Source organism: Tamandua tetradactyla, chromosome 1 (genome assembly GCF_023851605.1).
Source record: "Tamandua tetradactyla isolate mTamTet1 chromosome 1, mTamTet1.pri, whole genome shotgun sequence".
NCBI lineage: Eukaryota > Metazoa > Chordata > Mammalia > Pilosa > Myrmecophagidae > Tamandua > Tamandua tetradactyla.
This window is the reverse complement of record NC_135327.1, coordinates 103,651,199-103,673,365: the sequence shown is the minus strand read 5'-3', so window position 1 is coordinate 103,673,365 and position 22,167 is coordinate 103,651,199. Positions and strand designations below refer to the sequence as shown.

Below are 22,167 nucleotides of genomic sequence, written 5' to 3'. Positions count from 1 at the left end.
ACTCATTTATAATTAATGTGGCTATCAGACAGCATTCCACTTTAGGAGTTAATTTTAATCTTTTGTAGTAGATTTGTTAATCGTTTCTGCTGCTCTGTGACTAAGAAATAACATTTCTTAGTCACAGAGCAGCAGAAACAATTGAATTCCTCTATTTTTCTGCTTCTCTGCTTCTTTGTCTCTACAACATACTAATAAAAATGCTAATTCATTGAGCAGTTATTTTGTGCCAGGCATTATGATGATCATATTGCTTATGTTATCTCATCCAGACTTCACCACAATCCATTTTATAGATGAGGAAGCTGAAGGTTAGAGACATCAAATTCATTTACCCAAGGACTCAGAGCGACAATACATATCAGAGTCAGGCTCCACAGCTAAGCAAAATGAAACTTCATCAATTCCATTGATGAAGCATTGCCTCTGAGCTGGGGGATCTACCAGGTACTTCACATCCATGAGCTCACTAAGTCCCCATTACAGCATGGCAGGTGGGCATCATCATATGCACCTAGAGTGGATGAAATGGAGAAGGAAAGTACAAATCTTGCCTTGGGTGTCTGAGCCACAGAAGTCCAGCTTTCCTTCTAGACCACAACCTTTATACTCTATAGACCTCAGATCAGCTGCCTTTCAGAACACCAGTCAAGTTGGGTGATTTTAATGACACTGAAAAGTAGCCATATTAGGAGTCACTTTTTATGTTTTAAGAATGTCCAACTCTGAAGAGTCTTAAAGTAATTATTATTCTAAATGTTTTTAATCCTTCACACACAACCACACACACAAAAGGTGTACTTTCTGGGCCTGGATTTACACAATATTCCTAATTCTGAATCCTATTTTCAAGAAATAAAAAGATATAAAATAACCCCAAACCGGCACTCTGAAGCATAGCCTAAAGTTTAATAGCACAAGAGCTATTTAAAGTCAACAGAAGAGGATAGCTAAGCCAAAAACATCATTTTAAGGGAAAAAAAATTATTGACATTTATTGAGTCTCATGAATTTACTGAATTGTTTTTATAAGGATAATAACTTAGTAATTCTGATATTGATAAACTAAAGGCTATAATAAAAGGCTCACCTTATTTCTTGAATCTTACTTTATAATTTTTCTCTGGTAATACTGCATACAAAATATAACTCTGTTTTATTAATTAAAAAGATAAAATCAGTTTAGAGAAGTAACACCTTTGGGTTTTATGAATGTGAGAAATCAAGAAAATAAAGAACAAAGGAAAATTGGAGGGTGGAGGATGGAGTTTTGGCATTCAGGCAGAATGCACCTAGAAAGTTTTGAGTCTATGTGCCAAGTTTTAAAACATCATTATAACTTTTGAGGCTTTTAAAAAGTAATAAAATGCCTGATTTTAGTTTTCTGCTCTTGAAACTGTTTTAAATTGTAAATACTGTGAGAACATTTCAAAAATAACTTTAAAATAGACCCATTTTGAATGCTTCTCATGTTCTCAGAAAAATGGCCAGGAAATTACCTCTGCAAACAATATTTAATTTTTTTTCTTAATTGAAAGCAAAAGTTCCATGCAGAGTTACCTGTGCCAAGTCTAAGATCGCCCGTCCCTGCCTTTATAACAGCTCTGAAATGAGAAAAAAAAAAAAATGATGTTTGCAAAAATGGCACCATAGATATCAAATCTGGTGAAAATATTTATGCAATTAAGTGATTTTATTAATTGGATGTTTTGGTTAAATCATATTTAAGCACAAAACTTTGTATTGCCACTCTTGCAGAAACGTTTACAAAAATGACTAGTCCCTCCTCCTCCTTTAGTAAAAGCTGGTCCCATGTTTGGCAGGGACCACAAACTCCAGTGCCTACAAGTGTCAGGTAAGTGAGATAGGTCAGAAGTGCATCCACAAGCCTAACATTTAACCGTTGCTAATGACCTCTGAAGGTCTTTTATTGAGCTGTTTTTTATTATGCAGTTCTGTGCTGTCTAGTCTCGTCCATTTATTAATAGGTAGCACCATCCAGTATCTGAGCAGCGTGTAGATATTGCTATTACCTCCACTTTATCAATGAGAAAACTGTGGCCCTGAAATCTCAGAACCTCATCTGAGGTCACAGCAGCCTCGAGTAGATGCCAAGCAGTTGGAAATCAGGACATGAGTCCTTCATTACCATTAATCTGGGCTTAATAATTACAGAATAAGAGGTAAAAGCTTTTATACAAACCAACCCATTTAATCCCCACTATAACTCTGAGAGGTAGATAGTAGTACTTATACCTGTTTTATAGATGTGGAAACTGGGTCTCAGAGAGGTTAAGACATTTTTTCCAGTGCATCTGGTAATTGCACAGCCAGAATTTAAGCTCAGATAGCCTGTTCCCGGAGCCCCTGCTCTTGACACTGTACCGCAACCAGGTTGTGGTTCTTACCGGGGAGTGAACTTAGTCTCCCCCAGAGGACATTGCAATGTCTGGAGACATTTTTGGTTGTCACACTAGGAGAGGGGGGTGTTACTGGCAACAAGTGGGTAGAGGTCTGGGATACTGCTAAACTTCCTACAATGCCACCCCCTCAAAAAAAAATTACCGCATCTAAAATGCCAGTAATGCCACTGTGGAGAATCCTTGGTCTATGCAACTATCCCTGTATGGCCATGGAGATATAAAACAGGCTATTGGGATAGATTTGGACTGACAACCCATAATTTAAATTTTTCATCTCTAAGTAAATCTCTGCTACCATATTGATTACATGTTGTCTTTTTCCTCTAAAAAATAAAGTGTAAAAAATAATCCAAATAATTGAGTATTTTATTTTACCAAGATTTGGGTTTTTTTTAATGGCTTATTACAGCATTTTCCATATTGTCATAACAATTTTTATTATGAATTTCACTTTTATGAAGAGACTCCTAAACACTTCTTTTTTCTTCATCTCCATATGCGCATTATGAAAATTCTACCAGACATCTCTATGCAGTTATCTCTTTGACCAAAATTGCTCCCAGTGAATTTTTCTTACCTCCTCTTCCCTTCTGACATTTATAAGTTACTTCCCGCAGGTCACGGACAAGGTGCCAGTGAAGAAGAAAAATGTGAAAGACATCTCTCTGCCCTTAATTACCTAGCAGCTGTCTTGGCACATTTCTTTTGCCTCTCCCTCTTGCCCTTGAAATGTGTGTTATCTCTATTAATTATTTTCAGAGTTTAGAGAAACAATATGTAATGGATTAGATAGTGAGGGAGTTAGACTTGAAGGGGCGGTGACATCACCAGAACAGGACAGCTGGCAGAGAGGGAGTGTGCTCTCCTGCTAGAGAAAGAGAAGATGTAGAAAAGAAAAAAAGATAAAACACGTAGAAGATAACATGCTTCGTGGAAGAAAGGGGAAGGGGCTTTAGCAGTAGACATTAATCTACAGCTCTGCTGTCAACACTGGTTTATTTAAACATCTGTTACACATTTGCAATTTTTAAAAAAAAATCTACTTCGGGATACTTGGAATTTTCTATAAAAGAGTTTTCTTTCTAGGATTCAAAAAATATATGTATCCTTTTAAGCTTACAAATTCAACTGAACTTCTTAATGAGCTCTGACCAAATTAGAACTTTTTGGAGTTTAATTTTTTTGTCAATGAGACTTTCTAGTTTTGAAAAGAGGAAAGATATTAATAAGGCCCCAAAAGTTGCTTGCATTTTGGATTGTTCCTTAAAAATCGATTTGATGATGACCTAAGTATAAACTATTTAAAAACATATGGATTAAATTTTCCTGAAAATATGAATGGCCTTAAAAATTAAGATGGAGGAGTGCTTGGCAAACTGTGACTACTTTTTGTCAAAATAAAAATGTATGAAAAAAAATCACTGTTAAAAAACAATTCCTAATACAGCTAAATTTACCCTTTCTTTTTTTTTTAACATGGGCAGGCACCGGGAATCGAACCTGGGTCCTCGGGCATGGCAGGCAAGCACTCTTACCTGCTGAACCACCATGGCCCTAAATTTACCCTTTCTTTACTTGTTCTCTTTAATTTATTGACATTATACAAGCTATCATAAATCTGTTTTAAGATTATGTACTTTATAGGAACGAGGAAGAAAAATATAGCTGGTAGAATTTATTTTGGTTTTTTTTTTTCCTTTTACTCTAAAATTATATTTTTAAGAATTGCTCTGGAAAAAATCTTTCTCTAACAAACTCATGCTTGTTAAAGCCTCTTTTTTTAATTAGCCTCTTTTTAAAATTAGTTTTATATCAAATTTAAGTGTAATTCATGAAAATTTGATTTGTTTTCTATCACTATATTTATAGATAATTATAGAACTAAAAGGACACAAAATTACTTATGTTAGTGAAAGTGTTTTAAAGCCCAAAATAAATCTTATATCTGTATATATAAATTTAATATGTGAGCCATAGAAGTCAGACTATAAATGAAACTAGTAAAGTTAGCTCTTTAATTGAGTTCATATAGTCATCAAAACACAGAAATGCTAACCAAGATGGTTGGCAAAATTTTCCCTTAAAAAAAACTCAAATTTGGAGGATGAAGGGGAGGGGGTGGCCCAAAATACAGGGTAATCTGAACTTGAATCACATGATACCAGTTAGATCAGCGACATGATCCTTGGTAATGCAATTAGGAGACCATGAACAGGCAGAGAGAAATATCACCTGACTGAGGGATGTCTAGTTATGAAGTTGTTACTTGAGTTCATTAATTTTGAGAAGAGTATTTATAGAAAGAGAAAATATTGAATACTGCATCTAATCATGTAACTAGAGATAGCAATTTCCATATCTGTCAGATTTCTCATGTTTTTCTAAGCAAAATTTTATGGATCTCATTCCCCTGCCCTATCCATTCTCAGCTTTCTCACTACCCCAAAAAAGAGCACAGTTGGTTGTATCTAAGCTTTATTTTTCAAAGTAAAACAGGTTTATAGTAAATCATAGGACAAAACGATTAAGTACAATTATAATACAATGAGCAATCCATAACCTACATACCTTTTATAAGCAATTGGAAATAAAAATCATAAAAATTGATATTATGGTTGAGAAGCTACGATGTTTAGGGAACTGCCTTAAATAGTTCACACATATAATCCTTATTTTTTAATCTTCTCAGCAGTTGTGGAAGGTAGAGGATCTCAGTCTCCTTTTACAGAGGATGAAACTGCGATAGAACTTTTGTCACAAGGGTTTTTGCTTCTAAAGAGTTCATATTTTCATTTCAACATTTGTTATTATTGAATTTTACCTCAGAATGTTGTCACTGAAGTCTTTATTTCTAAATACTGTTACGTTTCAGTTATGTCACTTTGACTCCATTGCTAGTCTAAGGAGGTGCTGAATACTTTTTATACTAAGTTGAATTCACCCGTCTTCTTTTTCCTAAGCTGTAGAGTTTTCTGGAGCTGTTGCCTATATTATACCCTTAATATGCTGATGTTGATGTTATTTTTGAAAAGAATTTAAATGTCTCTCATAAAACCATAATCTTTCACAAGCAAGTACATTTTTATGCAGGTCCCCTTCATATGGTTTCCTTCATAATAGATGTTTGAATATGTATGAGACTGAGCTACTAAATTTCACTCCCTTCTTTATTTCATTATCCATTACAGGAACATCCCTCACTAGGCCAACTTTCAGAAAAATTAATAGACAACAACATTAATGTCATTTTTGCAGTTGAAGGAAAACAGTTTCATTGGTATAAGGTATGTAATTCCCAAAATATAAAAATAAAATGCTTGCATTGATAGGTGAAGTTAGGACATGTCTTAGAACCACAAATAAGAATTCTGGAGTTATCATACTTTGTGCAATCTTAATTTAATACTGTGTTCATGAATGTGTATGGTATAGTACAAGTTAGCTTTAAGTATAAATTCCATCTGTGTTTTTAAAACCTAGAGCCAAGTGTGGATATTAAATGCCGTTTGAGAATTTTATTCAGTACACTTGGGCACAGTCTGATACACAGGGAGGTACTGTGACAAAAGTGGAGAAGGCTTTTATCAGGTGAAAAGCAGCTCATGCTCCACCTCTGTACCTTTCATATCCAGAGTCCTGCTTATATTCTGGTTCATGTGCATATCTTTATAATAGGTTCAGGTCGGGGAATATCACCTTAGTTTTCTATAGCACCAACATGCCTGGATTAGGTCATCTCATAAGGGACCAAAAGGAGCTGTGGAAGTGGCTGAGTTATTCAAAACCGTCATGCATAAGAATTATTTCTCTTGTGCACTGAATCCTTTGGGCTAGGTGAGACCCGTAGGCAGACTAGACATTCAGCAGCTGTACCACTGTGGTATGGCTCTCCCAGCATGGAACTGCTCTTCTGCAACCCTGCTAGAGATTTCTTTATACAATCTTTTAGATTCTCTCTTTCTGCAAACTCTTTTATTCACTTTCATGATGCTGTGATACCCTCATTTTCATTGTGTGCCTCTATTCACAGGGTCTTCTTCATTTGCTTTGATGGCTTTGCTTCTTCCTTCTACTACCTAATGTAAATCCTCTTCAGTTCTCAGTCCCCAGTGCTCTTGATTTATTAAAATACAGATAATAAGTCAAGAGAAACTACTTTTCCTTTTGACTTAAACAAATACTTGAACCCATCTGCATTTGTCACAAAACTGGTCTTCCTTCCACCAGTTTCCCCCATTCGTCATTACTATATTTAGCCGTACATCTTTCCTTAGAATTCTATACTGAAGCTTTATTTAATTCCTTGTTTCCCTAGATTTAAAAAACATTAACCCCCTTTTATTGTAACAATCATTAATATTCACAGAAAAAGGCCTCGGGTCTAAATTAAATGACCCAAAACACTTTATTAAAAACAGTAACAACTTCCATTATTGAGTTTTTAATATTGTCAGGCACAGTATTAAGCAGTTTATAAACATTAACTCATTCATCCTTCTAACAATTCAAAATAAATGAATTATTAATATGCCCATTTTAAAGATGAAGAAAGAGTTTAGAGAGGTTAAATACCTGCCAAAATTACCTAGCAACCTAAATCCTGTACTCTTAACCTCTAAGCTTAATAGCTGACTTTTGAATTTTTATGCAGCCTTTCATAGCTTCTACTTCCTCTTTCTCTGCTGTTTATTATTTGTTTTTTGAGGGTGTTATTGGTTCTAGCAGTTTTTTCCCTACTTCTTTTGGAAAGTTGCCACTGAAAGATAAACTATCAAACCAGGTTTATTATTTGAATTGAGTGCATAGTAAGAATCGATAAGTTCCGAAAGCCTTAATCCCCCCCATCCCTGGAAGCCCTTCTCCCTCATTACCTGGTTAACATTTACTCACCTTTATGAAACGACTCATGAGTTTCTTCCTCTAGGAAACTGTCCCTGACAACTTCCTCTAGCCTTTCAGATGCTTGCTGTGTATCCCACTCCTTAGGGTCTGTGCATACTTCTAATGCGTCACATGTACATTGTTCTATGAAATTGCCACCTATATACCTGTCACATCTTTCAGGATGGAAATTATGTGGCCTAGTGATTTAGCTTCTCCAATATGGTATGTAAAAGGTGCCCCAAAACCTTTAATCCTGTTTAACTTAATGTAATTCCTGGTTACATCCCAGAATATATAAAGCAGATAATCAAAAAGTATTCGCAAAGTCCCTTTGGGGATGGGAGAAAAAATATGGAACTATTCAACTTTATCACCAGGGAATCCCTGATACTGTGACAAATGTTAGAGACACTCAAGTCAATAAGCCAAGCCCTTGATCTGAGGCTTGCTATGAATCTTACGTTTGTAGTGGAAAAGCTTAGCCTACCCATAGGTATGCAAAGAGTTACTTCCAGAAGACCTCCTTTGTTGCTCAGATGTGGCCCCTCTTTCTCTAAGCCCAACTCTGCAAGTGAAACTATAGCCCTTCCCACTGTGTGGGGCATGATATCAGGGATGAAAGTCTCCCTGGCGGTGTGGGAGAGGACTCCCAGGGATGAGCCTGGCCCTGGCACCATGGGATCTACAATGCCATCCTGACCAAAAGGGGGAAAAGAAGTATAACAAATAAGGTATCAGTGGTTGAGGGAGTTCAAATAGAATCGAGAGGCTACCTGGAGGTCACTCTTACACATGCTTCAGTTAGACATTGCTACCTATCATAGCTTGCCAAACTCCAACCAAAACCATTCCTGCAAACCCTGAAGAACACCTAGGGAATTATATAAGATTCTACAAAGGTTCCATGTACTAGGGTAACTTTCCAGAAACCTACAACCTCCAGATGGGTCACTAGACCATATAAGTCCTGAAATGCCGAGGGGCCAGTCACTCCAGAATATCAACTACTTCCATTCCTCTATGCCATATTATTGATATCCCTTTCCAACATGAGAAAGTTAGAATGGGTATAGCCCAAATACCCCTAAAGAGTGGGAAAAAGATCAAAGGTGATGGTGGAGTTATATAGAGAAGATAGGGTTTAACAAATGAGTGTGATTGCTGAATCATTATATTGGTATTTCTTTTGGTGTCTTGGAGTAGCTAGTAGTAAAAACCTAAAAATTTAGAATTGTAACCCATATCAAACTTGAAATATGTACTGCAACTAGTTGTTGTGGTGTGCTTTGGAATTTATTGCTTTCTTTTATATGTGTTATTTTTCACAAAAGAAAAAGTTTATTGTGATGATAAATGCACAGTGATATGATGATATTTTGAAGCATTGATTGTACACTTTGGATAATTAATGGTATATGAATATATAATAAATATCAATAAAAATAAATAAAAAATTAAAATGGAAAAAAAAGTTGCCCCCAAAAGTTGGATAAATGAATTATAAAAATCTGTAAGTAGTAAATGTCTTTATGGCTTGACATATCAAATTGTTAATGCCTAAGTGGTGCCTGGTGTATAGCTGGAGCTTAATGATACCTGTTGAATGAAAAAATGAGGAATGTACTTCAAGATTTTTCATAATTTGATTAATAGTAAATCTGTACCATTAACTGCACTTAACCTGATTTCTTCTCTGTATTTCACCTACTACTGAGAAAACCCTTTAGAACTTGGCTCCCTCAAAATACCTAGACTCTTCTCTGTAATTTTTAAATACTATTCATCAAGAACATCTGTTCCATGAAACTTCCATTAGTGGCCATGATTTTTCCTCTGGTCTGGGCCAAATGTCCTAAAAGTCATTCCACGAAACAGTAGTTCTGTAAAATATTTATATGTATTATATGAGAAAAGAGTTCTGTAATCAAAGAAGTATTAGGAAATGCTGCATCAAAAAATGATAAATTATTTCCAAATTGCAGGACTTCTCTAAACCTTTACAATGCAAAATTACATTTTAAGTCTCTGAGTGAAAGAAAGCACATGCAGAACTTCCCAAACTTATTTGCCCTGAGAACCTATTTTATGTTTAAAATATATTTGAAACTCTGTTCCATTTATGATATTTTGGGGAAATGCTGGTAATGTACTTGGACCAGATTTTTAGATCAGCAAGTAATAATTGTATGCACATACAAACATTATTGTTTCAAGAGTATATGTTTCAGTTGCCCTACTAAGTTGCTTATATTTTTCTTGCATCATATTTTTGATACATGTAATATCTCACCTTCCACTGATCACTAAGAAAATATTTAATATGTGTTGATTGTGGAATCACATACTTTCGTCATTACTCAGATGCAATTGTATGTTTTATAGGATCTTCTACCCCTCTTGCCTGGAACCACTGCTGGCCAAATAGAATCAAAAGCTGCAAATCTCAACAATTTGGTAGTAGAAGCCTATCAGGTATGTATATATTATGCACAATTTTTTCAAACTAAACTTTTTTTTTTTACTGTCTCCCTTGCTGATATTGCTAAGAGTCTGTATGGGAGGTTTGAGAGAGCGCGGCCCATTCATTTTTTGTTCTTTCTTGCTGTTTTTATTTTATCATCACATAGTTGTGTATTCATCACTATGATCATTTTTAGAACATTTGCATCATTCCAGAAAAAGAAATAAAAAGAAAAAAGAAAAAACCCATGTATCCCATACCCCTTATCCTTACGTGTCATTAACCAGTAGTACTCCAATCTACCCAAATGTTTTTACCTCTTACCCCCCCCCCAATTATTTATTTATTTATTTATTGTCCTTATTTTTTTACTCATCTTTCATACCCTGGATAAAGGAAACATGAGCCACAAGCTTTTCACAATCATACAGTACATTGTAAAAGCTATATTGTTATACAATCGTCTTCAAGAATCAAGTCCATTGGATACAGTTCATCAGTTTCAGGTACTTCCCTCTAGCCACTCCAATACATCATAAACTCTAAAATGGATATAGCCATAATGCATAAGAATATCCTCCAGGATAACCTCTAGACTCTGTTCAAAATCTCTCAGCCACTGAATTTTTATTTTGTCAGGTGTCACACAAATACCCAAAGTTCCAGGGAACGACCAGGTTATACACAAATAGCTCAGCATCTCAGATTTAAAAATAATGATTACAACTCCGGAACAGATGTGACTGCTCTAAGTGCTTACAATCTAGGAGCTTTTACAATAGGCCCCAACCTGATAACCCATGCTCTCAACTTCAATTCTCCGAGTTTGTATATTACAGTTACTTCATATAAATGAGGCATGATAATATTTGTCTTTTTGTTTCTGAAATTTCATTCAACATACAGTCCTCAAGGTTCATTCACATAAATGCATGTCTCACAATTTCATTCCTTCCTACAGCTCCTCAGTAGTCATTAAACAAAGATCCCCCTTCCATTCCTCAGTTGTTATACCCTTAGGCCACCTCCATCCATTGCAAATCTTGAGCACTGCTACCATAAACACCAGTGTGCAAATGTCCATTCAGGTCCCAACTCTCAGGTCCTCTAAGTATATGCCAAGCAGTGGGGTTGCAGGATCATATAGCAACCCCACCCCTAGCCCCCTGTGGAACCATCACACTGCCCTCCGGAGGGGCTGCACCTCTCAGCTTCCCTACCAACAGTGAATAGGTACATCTCTTTCTTCACATTTTCTCCAGCACTTTTATCTCTCTGTTCATTTTTAAACAGTTTTATTTATTCACACATTGTACAATCCAACCTAAGTAAAAAAATCAATGGTTCCTGATATAATCACATAACCATGTCTTTGCCACCACAATCTATATAAAGGCATTTCCTTTTCTTCTGGAAAGAATCCCATACCCTTTCCCCATATCTCCTGCTCATTGACATTTAGTTTTGGCATATTGCCTTTTTTTTCATTCAGTGGAAGCATATTATAATGTTACTGTTGACTATAAACTCTAGCTTGCATTGATTGTGTTTTTTCCTATATACCATCCCATTTTCACACCTTGTAATGTTGACATTCATTTGTTCTTCCTCTTGCAAAAACATTCTTGTATTTGTACATTTAATCACCATCATTTTCCACTCTAGGCATTCCTAAGTTATACTGTCTCAGTCTTTATCCTCTCTTTCCTTCTAGTGTCATACATGCCCCTAGCCCTTCTCCCTCTACCATAGTCACATTCAGCTTCATTCAGTATACTTGTATTATTGTGCTACAATCAGATAGTATTGTGCTATCCATTTCTGAATTTTTACAAAAAATCCTGTTGCACATTCTGTACTCCTTCAGCACCAAATGTCCAATCTCTACCCTCTATTTCTTGATAACCTGTGTTCTTAACCTTAACTATCAAAGTTCACTCATTAATGTTAGTTCATATTAGTGAGAACATACAGTATTTGTCCTTTTGTTTCTGGCTAGTTTCACTCAGCATAATGTCCTTAAACTTCATCCATGTTGCTACATGCTTCATGACTTTATCCTGTCTTACAGCTGCATAATATTCCATCAAATGTATATACCACAGCTTGCTTAGCCACTCATCCATTGATGGACATTTTGGCTGTTTCCATCTCTTGGCAATCATGAATAATACTGTTATAAACATAGGTGTGCAAATGTCCATTTTTTTTTCCCTTGCCTTTAGTTCCTATATTGCTGGATCAAATAGCAATTCTATACTTAGCTTCCTGAGGAGCCACCAAACTACCTTCCAGAGTGGTTGTACCATTTTACATTCCCACCAATAGTGAATAAGTGTGCCTCTTTCTCCATATCCTCTCCAGCACTGGTCATTTTCTGTTTCTTTGATAATGACCTTTGTAGTAGGTGTGGGATGCTACACGTTGTGGTTTTGATTTTCATTTCCCTAATAGCCAGTGAAGCTGAGAATCTTTTCATATGCCCTTTAGCCATTTGTATTTCCTCTTCTGAAAAGTGTCTGTTCATGTCTTTTGCCCATTTTTAAATTATGTTATTTGTCTTTTTGCTGTTGAGTTGTAAAATCTCTTTTTATATTCTAAATATTAAACCCTTATCTGATACACGGTTTACAAATATTGTCACCCGTTGCATAGGCTGCCTTTTCATTTTCCTGACAAAGTTGTTTGATGCACAGAAGTGTTTAATTTTGAGGGGATCCCATTTATCTATTTCTCTTTTTGTTGCTTGCACTTTGGGTGTAAGATCTAGGAAACTACTTCCCATCACAAGATGTATAAGATATTTTCCTACATTTTCTTCTAAAAGTCTTATGGTCTTAGCTCTAATGCTTTTATTAGTCTGTGATCGATTTTGAGTTAATTTTTGTATAGGGTGTGAGATATAGGTCCTCTTTCATTCTTTTGCATAGGGATATTCAGTTCTCTGAACACCATTTATTGAAGAGACTATTCTGTCACAGTTATTAAAAATCAATAGTCTGTAGATAAAAGGGTCTATTTTTGAACACTCAGATTCTGTTGGTCAGTATATATATCTTTATGTCAGTATCATGCTGTCTTGACTACTGCAGGTTTTAAATGTGCTTTAAAATAAGGTAATGTGAAACCTCCCACTTCATTTTTCTTTCTCAAGATATTTTTAGCTGTTTGGGCCACCCTGCCCTTCCAAATAAATTTGGTTATTCATTTTTCTGTTTCTGCAAAGTAAGTTTTTGGGATTTTAATTCATATTGCATTGAATCTACAAATCAGTTTGTGTACAATTGACATCTTATCTATATTTACTTTTCCAATCCATGAACACAGTATGCCTTTCCATTTATTTAGATCTTCCATGATTTCTTTTAGTAATTTCTTGTACTTTTCTGCATCTATGTCTTCTGCAGTTTTGGTTAAATTTATTCCTAAATATTTGATTCTTTTGGTTACTATTGTAAATGGATTTTTTTCTTGAATTCCTTCTCAGATTGCTCATTACTAGTGTATAGAAACAATACTGATTTTTGGATGTTAGTCTTGGACCCTGACACTTTGCTGAACTCAATTATCAGCTCTAGTAGCTTTGCTATAGATTTTTCAGGATTTTGGATGTATAGTATCATTTCATCTGCAAACAGTGAGAGTTTTACTTCTTCCTTTCCAATTTGAATGTCTTTTATTTCTTTTGTCTTGTCAATTGCTCTAAAAGCTAAAGCTTCCAGCATCATACTGAATAACAATGGTGACAGTGGGCATCCTTGTCTTGTTCCTGATCTTAGAGGGAAAGCTTTCAGTCTGTCACCATTGAATATGATATTATCTGTGGGTTTTTCATATATTCCCTTTATCATGTTGAGGAAGTTCCCTTCTATTCCAAAGGAATCCTATCCTTTGGAGTGTTTTCATCAAGAAAAAGGATGTTGAATTTTATCAAATGCCTTTTCTATATCAATCAATCATAAGGGTTTTATGCTTTGATTTATTGATATGGTATATTACATTAATTTATTTTATTTGTATTGAACCAGATTTGCATGCCTGGAATAAATCCCGCTTGGTCATGGTGTATAATTCTTTTAATGTGCTGTTGGATTTGATTAGCAATTATTTTGTTGAGAATTTTTGCATCTATATTCATTAAAGAGATTGATCTGTAATTTTCTTTTCTTGTAGTATCTTTGGCTTTCATATTAGGGCGATGTTGGCTTCAGAGAATGAGTTAGGTAGCTTTCCTTCTTCTTCAGTTTTGTGAAGAGTTTGAGAAAGTTTGGTACCAATTTTTTCTTGAATGCTTGGTAGAATTCACATGTGGAGCTATCTTGTCCTGGACTTTTCTTTTTTTGTGATCTTCTTGATGATTGATTCAATCTCTTTCCTTGTGATTGGCTTGTTGAGGTCATCTATTTCTTCTCAGTCATTGTTGTTGTTCATGCTTTTCCAGGGAGTTGTTCGTTTCGTCTAGTTTATTAGCATATAGTTGCTCATAGTATCCTGTCATTACTCCCTTTATTTCTGCAGAGTCAAGTGATTATGTCCCCTCTCCCATTTATGATTTTATTTGTTTGAAATCTCCCCCCACCTCTCTCTGTGTCTTTGTCTGCCTCTCTCTCTCTCTCTCTCTCTCCCTCTCTCTCTCTCTCTCATCATCCTAGCTAAGGGTCCATCTCTTTTACTGATTTTCTCAAAGAACCAGCTTCTGGTTTTATTGATTTTCTCTATTGTTTTCATATTCTCAATTTCATTTATTTCTGCTCTAATCTTTGTTATTTCTTGGCTTTTGTTTGCTTTGGGTGAGTTTGCTGTTCTTTCTCTAGTTCTTCCAGGTGAACAGTTAATTCCTCAATTTTTACTCTTTCTTCTTTTTTAATATTGGCATTTAAGGCAATAAATTTCTCTCTCAGCGCTGCCTTTGCTGCTTCCCATAAGTTTTGAAGTGTTGTGTCTTCATTTTCATTTGTCCAGAGATATTTACTGATTTCTCTTGTAATTTCCTCCTTGACAGACTGGTTGTTTAACAGTGTCTTATTCAGCTTCCATGTATTTTCCGGCCCTCTTCCTGTTATTGATTTCCAACTCCATTTCATTATGATCTGAGAAAGTGTTTTGTATAATTTCAATCTTTAAATTTATTGAGAATTGCTCTGTGACCCTGAATATGATCTATCCTTGAGAATGATTAATGACCACTTAAGAAAAATGTGATTCCTGCTATCACGGGATGTGCAGTGCTCTGTAAATTGTCTGTTAAATCTAGTTCATTTATTGTATTATTCAAAATCTCTGTTTCCTTATTAATCCTTTGTCTGGATATTCTATCCAAATTGATGAGTGCACTGGATTGAAGTCTCCAGCTATTATTGCAAAGGCATCTTCTTCTTCCTTTAGTGTTGTCAGTGTTTGTCACATGTATTTTGGGGCACTCTGGCACAATATTTACGATTATTATGTCTTCTAGATGAATTGTTCCTTTTATTAATACATATTGTCCTTCTTTGTTTCTTTTAATTGTTTTACATATTTGAAATGTAATTTGTCATATATTAGTATAGCTATCCTTGCGCTTTTCTGGTTGCTGTTTGCATGAAATATCTTTTTCCAATCTTTCACTTTCAATCTGTTTTTGTCCTTAAGTATAAAGTGATTCTCTTGTGTACAGCATATAGATGGATCCTGTTTCTTAATCCATTCTGCCAGTCTATGTCTTTTGGTTGGGGAATTTAATCCATTAAGATTTAATGGTATTTTTACTAAGGCAGTCCATTCTTCTACCATATAGTCTTTTGGATTTTATACATCTTATTTTTTTTCACTTTTTACCTTTACTGATAGTCTTCATTTCTACTCCAAACCTCTCTCTCTCTCTCTCCTATTTTTTCCCTATCTGCTTATAGTGCTCCATTTAGTTTTTGTTTGTTTGTTTTTTGTGGTTTTTTTTTTGTAGAGCCTGTGTCATAGTAACAAACACTCTCAGCGACTATCTGAAAATATTTTAAACTCTACATCATTTTTAAGGATAGTTTTGCTGGGTATAAAATTCTTGGTTGGCAATTTTCTCTTTCAGTATCTTAAATATATCATACTGCTGCCTTTTGCCTCCATGGTTTCTGCTGAAAATCTGTACATAGTCTTATAAAGCTTCCTTGTATGTGATGGATTGATTTTCTCTTGGAGCTGTTAAAATTCTCTCTTTTCTATGATATTTGGCAATCTGATTAGTAAGTGTCTTTTGAGTATGCCTGTTTGGACCTATTTTGTTCAGTACAGTATGCTGTATTTCTTGGATTGTAATTTTATCTTTCATAAGAGATGGGAAATTTTCAGTTATTGTTTCCTTCATTAGTCTTTCTGCCCCCTTTCCCTTCTCTTCTTCTGGGACACCCATAACACGTATATTTGCATGGTTCGTGTTTTCACGCAGTTCTCTGAGACCCTGCTCATATTGTTCCATTCTTTTTCATTTTGTTCTTTTGTGTGTAGGAAGTCAGATATTCTGTCCTCTAGTTCGCTAATCCTTTCTTTTGCCTCTTCATATTGTCTGTTGTAGGTCTCTGTTGTTTTTTCATCTTTTCTATTGTGCCTTTCATTCCCGTAAGTTCTGTAATATTTTTTCAAACTTTTGAGTTCTTCTTTATGATTGCCCAGTGTCTTCTTTCTATACTTCATCTCTTGTCATATCTTCCCTCAATTTATTGATTTGACTTTTGATGTGATTTTGCATGTCTATTCAAACACTGTTAATTAGTTGTATCAACTCCTGTAGAACATTTGAATGTTGGTTTGTTCTTTTGATTGGGCCATATCTTCGATTTTCCTAGTATGAATTATTACTTTTTCCTGGTGTCTAGGCATCTGATTTCCTAGATTGGCTTATTCTAGAGATCATTTTCACTTTTTTACCTAGGTTTTTCTTGTTGGTTGGCTTTGTACTCTATCTGTTCTTTGGTATTCAGTTCAATTTATTCTAGACCTCTAGCATAGCTTCTGTTTAACTGATTGGAATTTTTCAGCTCTTGTTTTTCTGGTTTTTGCCCTACCTATATGGAACATTTTTTGAGGAGGGTCTCCTCAGATACGATCAATCCCAGTCAGATTTTCCCAGATCAGACAGGCCATGTCTCAGAAGAAGGATATAACCCCAGCATCGGGTTTCTCTGAGGGTATAACCAGTATCAAGACCCAGACTTTCCTATGAAGCCTCTAGACTCTGTGCTTTTCCTATCCTGCCCAGGATGTGGAGCTTGTCAGCCTGTAACTTCCCACCAGCATAAAGTGATGCAATGCCTTTAATTTTCAGCAGCCTCTCCCTACCAGTGGTGTGGTTGAGACAATGGCTGAGGTGGGAGGTAGGCTTAAGTTGCTTCTGTTTTCCAGCCCCTGGAGCCTGAATTCCCTGAAGGAGGGCCACCACTTGAGCTGAACCCTGTCCTCCTTTTCTTAGGGAGCATACATCCTTTAGGGAATTATTCCCTTTCACCTACTAGCTACTTTGTCTCTCAGTAATGCCTTAATTCTGCCCTTGCCTGAAGCAGTGCTGAAGCCTAAGAGTGCTTGCAGTTCTAACTAATAAGGTGTTAAGAAGTTAAAAACAAAGAAAAGAAAAAAACCCTTTTCAAAGCTGACTCCAGCTCCCTGGGTTTGTCAACCAAGAGTTGGAGTTGGTACACAGCTCTATGTGTCCCTAGGCTATATGTGCCCCCTTTTCTTGGGGTCTAGCCCTTTTCCAGTATTTTGTGCTTTACAACATAAAAACACCTCTGTTTTTTTGTTTTTTCCATCAGCCCTGCCTCCTCCCTGCTGGGGTGAAAACTTATGGTTCTTTTAGTGCTTACTCCAGGTTTATCTGTGCTCTGGGCCTGTTTTCAGCAGTCTGAATTTATTAAGTAATTCTGCAATTGGAGCTTGATTGGGCTACCTTCCTTGCTCCTAGTAGAGTGTGTTTTATTTTCCCTTGGGGAACCAGCCTGCCATGCCCTCGGGGAAGGGGCACTAGCCTCCATGGCTTGGGAGACTTATAGTTCTGTGTGGGATCTCAGCCATTCCACCTGTTCAAGACTGGTATACAATGTGCATCTGGTCACTGATGTCCTCGCAACAGTTGTTCCATATAGCTCCTGGTTATTCACTAGGGGCCCTGGAGGATGAACTAAATTCCATCCTCACTACGTCACCATTTTGTCCCACCTGCACCCACTCAAAATAAACTTTTAATTTCAATTTTCTATGGCAAGATACAAACTAGCACCATATCATCTTGAGAGAAGAGTAGAAAGAACATTAGATTGGGACGCAGGAAACTGGCATTTAGCTCTGGCTCTACCACTAATCAGCCCTGATATTTTGGGAAAATCAATTCACCTTTTGTGCTCAATTTTCTCATTGACAATGCATCGGACTGAGGCTATCTAAATTTCAAATTAACTTGATTAAAATACTATTTTATTAAATTGGCAGTCTTATGCATCAACAGTTCTGTGAACAGTGGGGAATGTAAAGGCAAAGAATTGAAAGAAACATCTACTCTCAACCTGGGTGATTTCTGGGATAAATTAATTCCTATTAAGATGTTATTATAATAAGGACTGTTGAATCATTTTAATACTACCAAGAACCAAGCACTTTCCACATAAAACCTCACTTACTCCTCACAACAGTCTTATAAGGCAGGTATTGGTGCCCCCATTATACATTTGTAGAAGCTGAGCATCAGGGAACTTCATTAACTTACCCAAGGTCACACAGCAAATGAACAGAAGTTAGATCAGAATTCAGGTGTTTTGGACTCCAGAACCCAGATACTTCCTCCTTGGTATTGCCACCTACTTTCCCTTGTGTCAAAGAGATGCTTTATTCTACTTTGAATTTTGGGGGCCATTGATAAAGTCCCAAAGCCCAAAATGCTCTCTGATTCCCTTCTCAATGCAGTTGACTTTAATAGTGTAAATCGTAGCCAACACAACCAGAAAAACCTCTGGCTTCTTCTCTAATTTTTTCCAGTCATCACATGCCTTTAATATGGCTAGCAAGGGAAAGCAGGAAATATACACAGAATATAAAATAAAGGTCTTGTTTAAACTTTCTTCTTTTAAAAGAAAAATAAATCTTATTAGACCTTTTTTTTTTTTTTTTTTCGTCCAAGGAATTTTCTGTCTGAAAACTTATGTTGGATGAAGTAAAGAGGAGCATTTTAAATTATATTTCCTTCACAGGCTTACAAAAGATCATTAGGACAGGGGAGCTTCTTATCAAGGAAAATCAAATGTGTGGAATTCATTCCCTTCAACAGGTTGTTCCAAAAACTAATCAAAATAAGGAAGGAGCTTACAGTGTTAGAAGTCATCCTAAATTTTAAAGTATGAATTCATTTATTACTCCAGACAAGGCACATAAATGAACAGACTTCATACTTGTGTGTCAGGAAGAAAGATAAAGAGCCTCTTAAGACAGCAGCATTTGATTTTATGCTCTTTATTTGCTAGAATACATTTGTGATGCTTTAGGCCATTGTAGTTTTGAGTAACCTTAACAATGGAAAAATACAGCCAAGTTAAACAAAAAAATTATTCTGGCTAGTTAATCTCCTAAATTTGGGACCCTATATATAGGATATATCCACTATATAGGTCTATATTTTCAAAATTCTTCTGAAATTTTAACTTTGTTTTCACCAGAAAAAACATCACAATTCATTGACGAGTTCTGCATCAGAAAAACAGATTCTTCCCCAGTACCGTACCTTTCAGATATTGAAAAGGAAGTTTAATATTGTGTCTGGAGCTTACTTTCTAAATCCCAAAACAGAAAAATTTTAGACATTTGTCTTCACTCCCTGTTTGAAAAACATATCCCTAACCAATTTAAGGTTTTTAGTGGAGCAGAATTTCAGAAGAACAAGTGAGAATGCTAGATTGTGTTAGTATTTCTGTCTCATCTTTCAAACTATCAATACCATTTGTATACCACTAGAAGTTTCTTTTGATTTGCTGAAATTACTCAATTAAATAATTAAAGTGTACTGAGTTCTTGGGGAGACTATTAATGTAGTTGACATAGTCTTATCTAATCCACATAAATTCACAAATTTGAAGAAAGTATCTTGTTCTGAAGGTTCACTACCAGAATTCTATTATTAGTTACTAATCAGTAAGCATGTGTCTCATTGTGGATTATACCTTTGAGGAAGAAAAATTAAGTTAAGGAAATAGAAGCCATAGGAAATTATTTTTCTCTTCACACACTGCTACTCTCTTTCTTTAGGTACAGACTTCATTCTTTCCCCTTCTTGTCGTTTACAAGTTGAGATCTTTTGCATGTGGTAGACTCTTAGTTCTATGAGACAAAATACACAAAGATTTGCAGTATATATTTAAGGTAGCTTGACTGTTTTGGAATTCAGAGATTATGAATTAAGAAATTGGCATGTGCCTGATACACAGTGGGCGTTTCATAGATGCATATTGAATGAATGTATAAATGAATGACTAAATAAATGAGTGATTTTCTGCCCAGTAAGAAGTGCTATTTTAATATAAAGGCTTGGGCCAAAATTGATTGAAGCAAACAAGTCCCAGAGACTTAACAAAGCTCTTAGGCCATCCTTGGAGAATTTTATAGTCCCATGTGTGGCAGGTAATTCTTGTGCCTACAATATAGAAATAGCCTCCCGAATATTTTCCTTTCAATTCTGTATCAATTAGGCATGATAGCTTTTATGATAGCCTAAAGTATTTGAAACTGAAATGTTTCTTTACCAGCTATATATATTTGAAGCGTGTTTCAGACTTTTAAGCTTTCAAGAGTTACCTTCCATGATGATATATGTATTCTCAATATATATGTATTTATATTGTATTTAAACATTATTTATGTATTTAAATGTTATAAAATGTAAGTATAATTGGATAACAAAACAATGAATAATTTATAAAAGGCTAAGAAATAACTCTGAGGTGATCAAAATATATGTTTATGGAAATATGTGAAGAGAGCAATTTAAGTGCAGAGAGTATAATTCTTCGGTGCTTATTATTTATTTGAAATATAATTGGGCCATTATGTGGAGATGTCTTTTTTTTCCATCCTTTTACAGAGACAGACTTTCTTTGATTTAGTTAAAAATTAAATCTTGGATGATTTAATAAACTTGACTATTGTTTTGTTGCTTACGTTTGAAATTGCCATAGTAAAGAATTAAAAACTGATGTCTTTGCAGAAACTCATTTCAGAAGTGAAAGTGCAGGTGGAAAACCAGGTACAGGGCATCTATTTTAACATTACTGCCATCTGTCCAGATGGGACCAGAAGGCCAGGCACAGATGGATGCAGAAACGTGTCAAGCAATGATGAAGTATGTGGGTCTGTTTTTTCCTATTTTAAATTAACTGTGTTATTTGGCATGCTTTCGGGCAGAAAAAGCAAACCATTCTGAAAAACCTTATTTACTCCTGACTTTCCAAAGTCTAAACATCATAGTAACTTCTGTTGTCTCTTCTGAAAGCTCCTACTTGTTTTAGCTCAACTCTTCTCCCAAACTCTCAGGTTAAACTAAGCAAATAAATAAATTAATATTATAGTCAATACTTATTTAATAATAGGTACTTTAAACTTAGGTATCACTGCCAGTCTACATTAGGACATCACATTTCCTCAAAAAAGTAGCATCTATACTTATGATGGTGATAATGCCTTTTTTGGTTTCTGCTCTGAAAATTCTCAGAATGTGAAATCACAGCTAGTAAGACATAGGAAAGAATGCAGGTAATGCAGCAGTTGACAAAGACTGAAAATTCCCCAATCTTTCTTTCATAATGATCTAGGGAGGAGATAGGAGCATTTGTTAAGAACAATAAAAAAGGAGGCGTGGCACTACTTAGCTAAAAATGGGTGTTATGCAACTGGAGAGGCCCAGATTATAGCAGCATCAGGAAATAAGATCAAGGGAGATAAGGATTCTCCCAGGATCAGCACAATAGAGGGTGAACAAGCAGAAGTGTGCTTTTAAAGGTAGTTCTTGTAGGGCAAAGTGATTTTTAGTGAATCTTTACCTCTTGAGGCATCAATTGCCTCAGTTTTAAATGAATGTTTTAGACTAGAAGATTTCTAATACCCCTTTCTCCACTTCTAAAGTTCTATGATGTTATTAAGTTTTTAAAATGCCATGCTATATACAGAAAGATAAAAGGTGTTATTGAGAGAAATGAAAAATTCCAAAATTAAATTAAAGGGAATCTTCCATTCTCTTTAGTTATAAGTATTTTTCCTTCTTGGAAAGTTGAGAATCTGCGGTAGTATAGTTGTTCCAACAAAGCCGCACATTTTAAGATTAATTATTGAAAGTTTCTCATTCTATAGGCTCCTTTATAATCACTCCCTGGATTTTATTCAGAACACACCATTTGCCAA

General features: G+C 35.4%; 1 protein-coding gene across 6 annotated transcripts in view; it reads left to right on the top strand.

Annotated features, from left to right (window-relative positions):
• The window catches only part of ITGB8 (integrin subunit beta 8), a 103,032-nt gene that overhangs the window by 58,839 nt on the left and 22,026 nt on the right, over positions 1-22,167 (top strand). For all 6 annotated transcript variants that reach the window (XM_077122228.1, XM_077122230.1, XM_077122226.1 and 3 more), the window contains exons 7-9: positions 5,612-5,707; positions 9,690-9,779; positions 20,978-21,112. In XM_077122228.1, the coding sequence (XP_076978343.1) occupies positions 5,612-5,707; positions 9,690-9,779; positions 20,978-21,112 (321 nt within the window). The remainder of the gene's footprint in view (positions 1-5,611; positions 5,708-9,689; positions 9,780-20,977; positions 21,113-22,167) is intronic.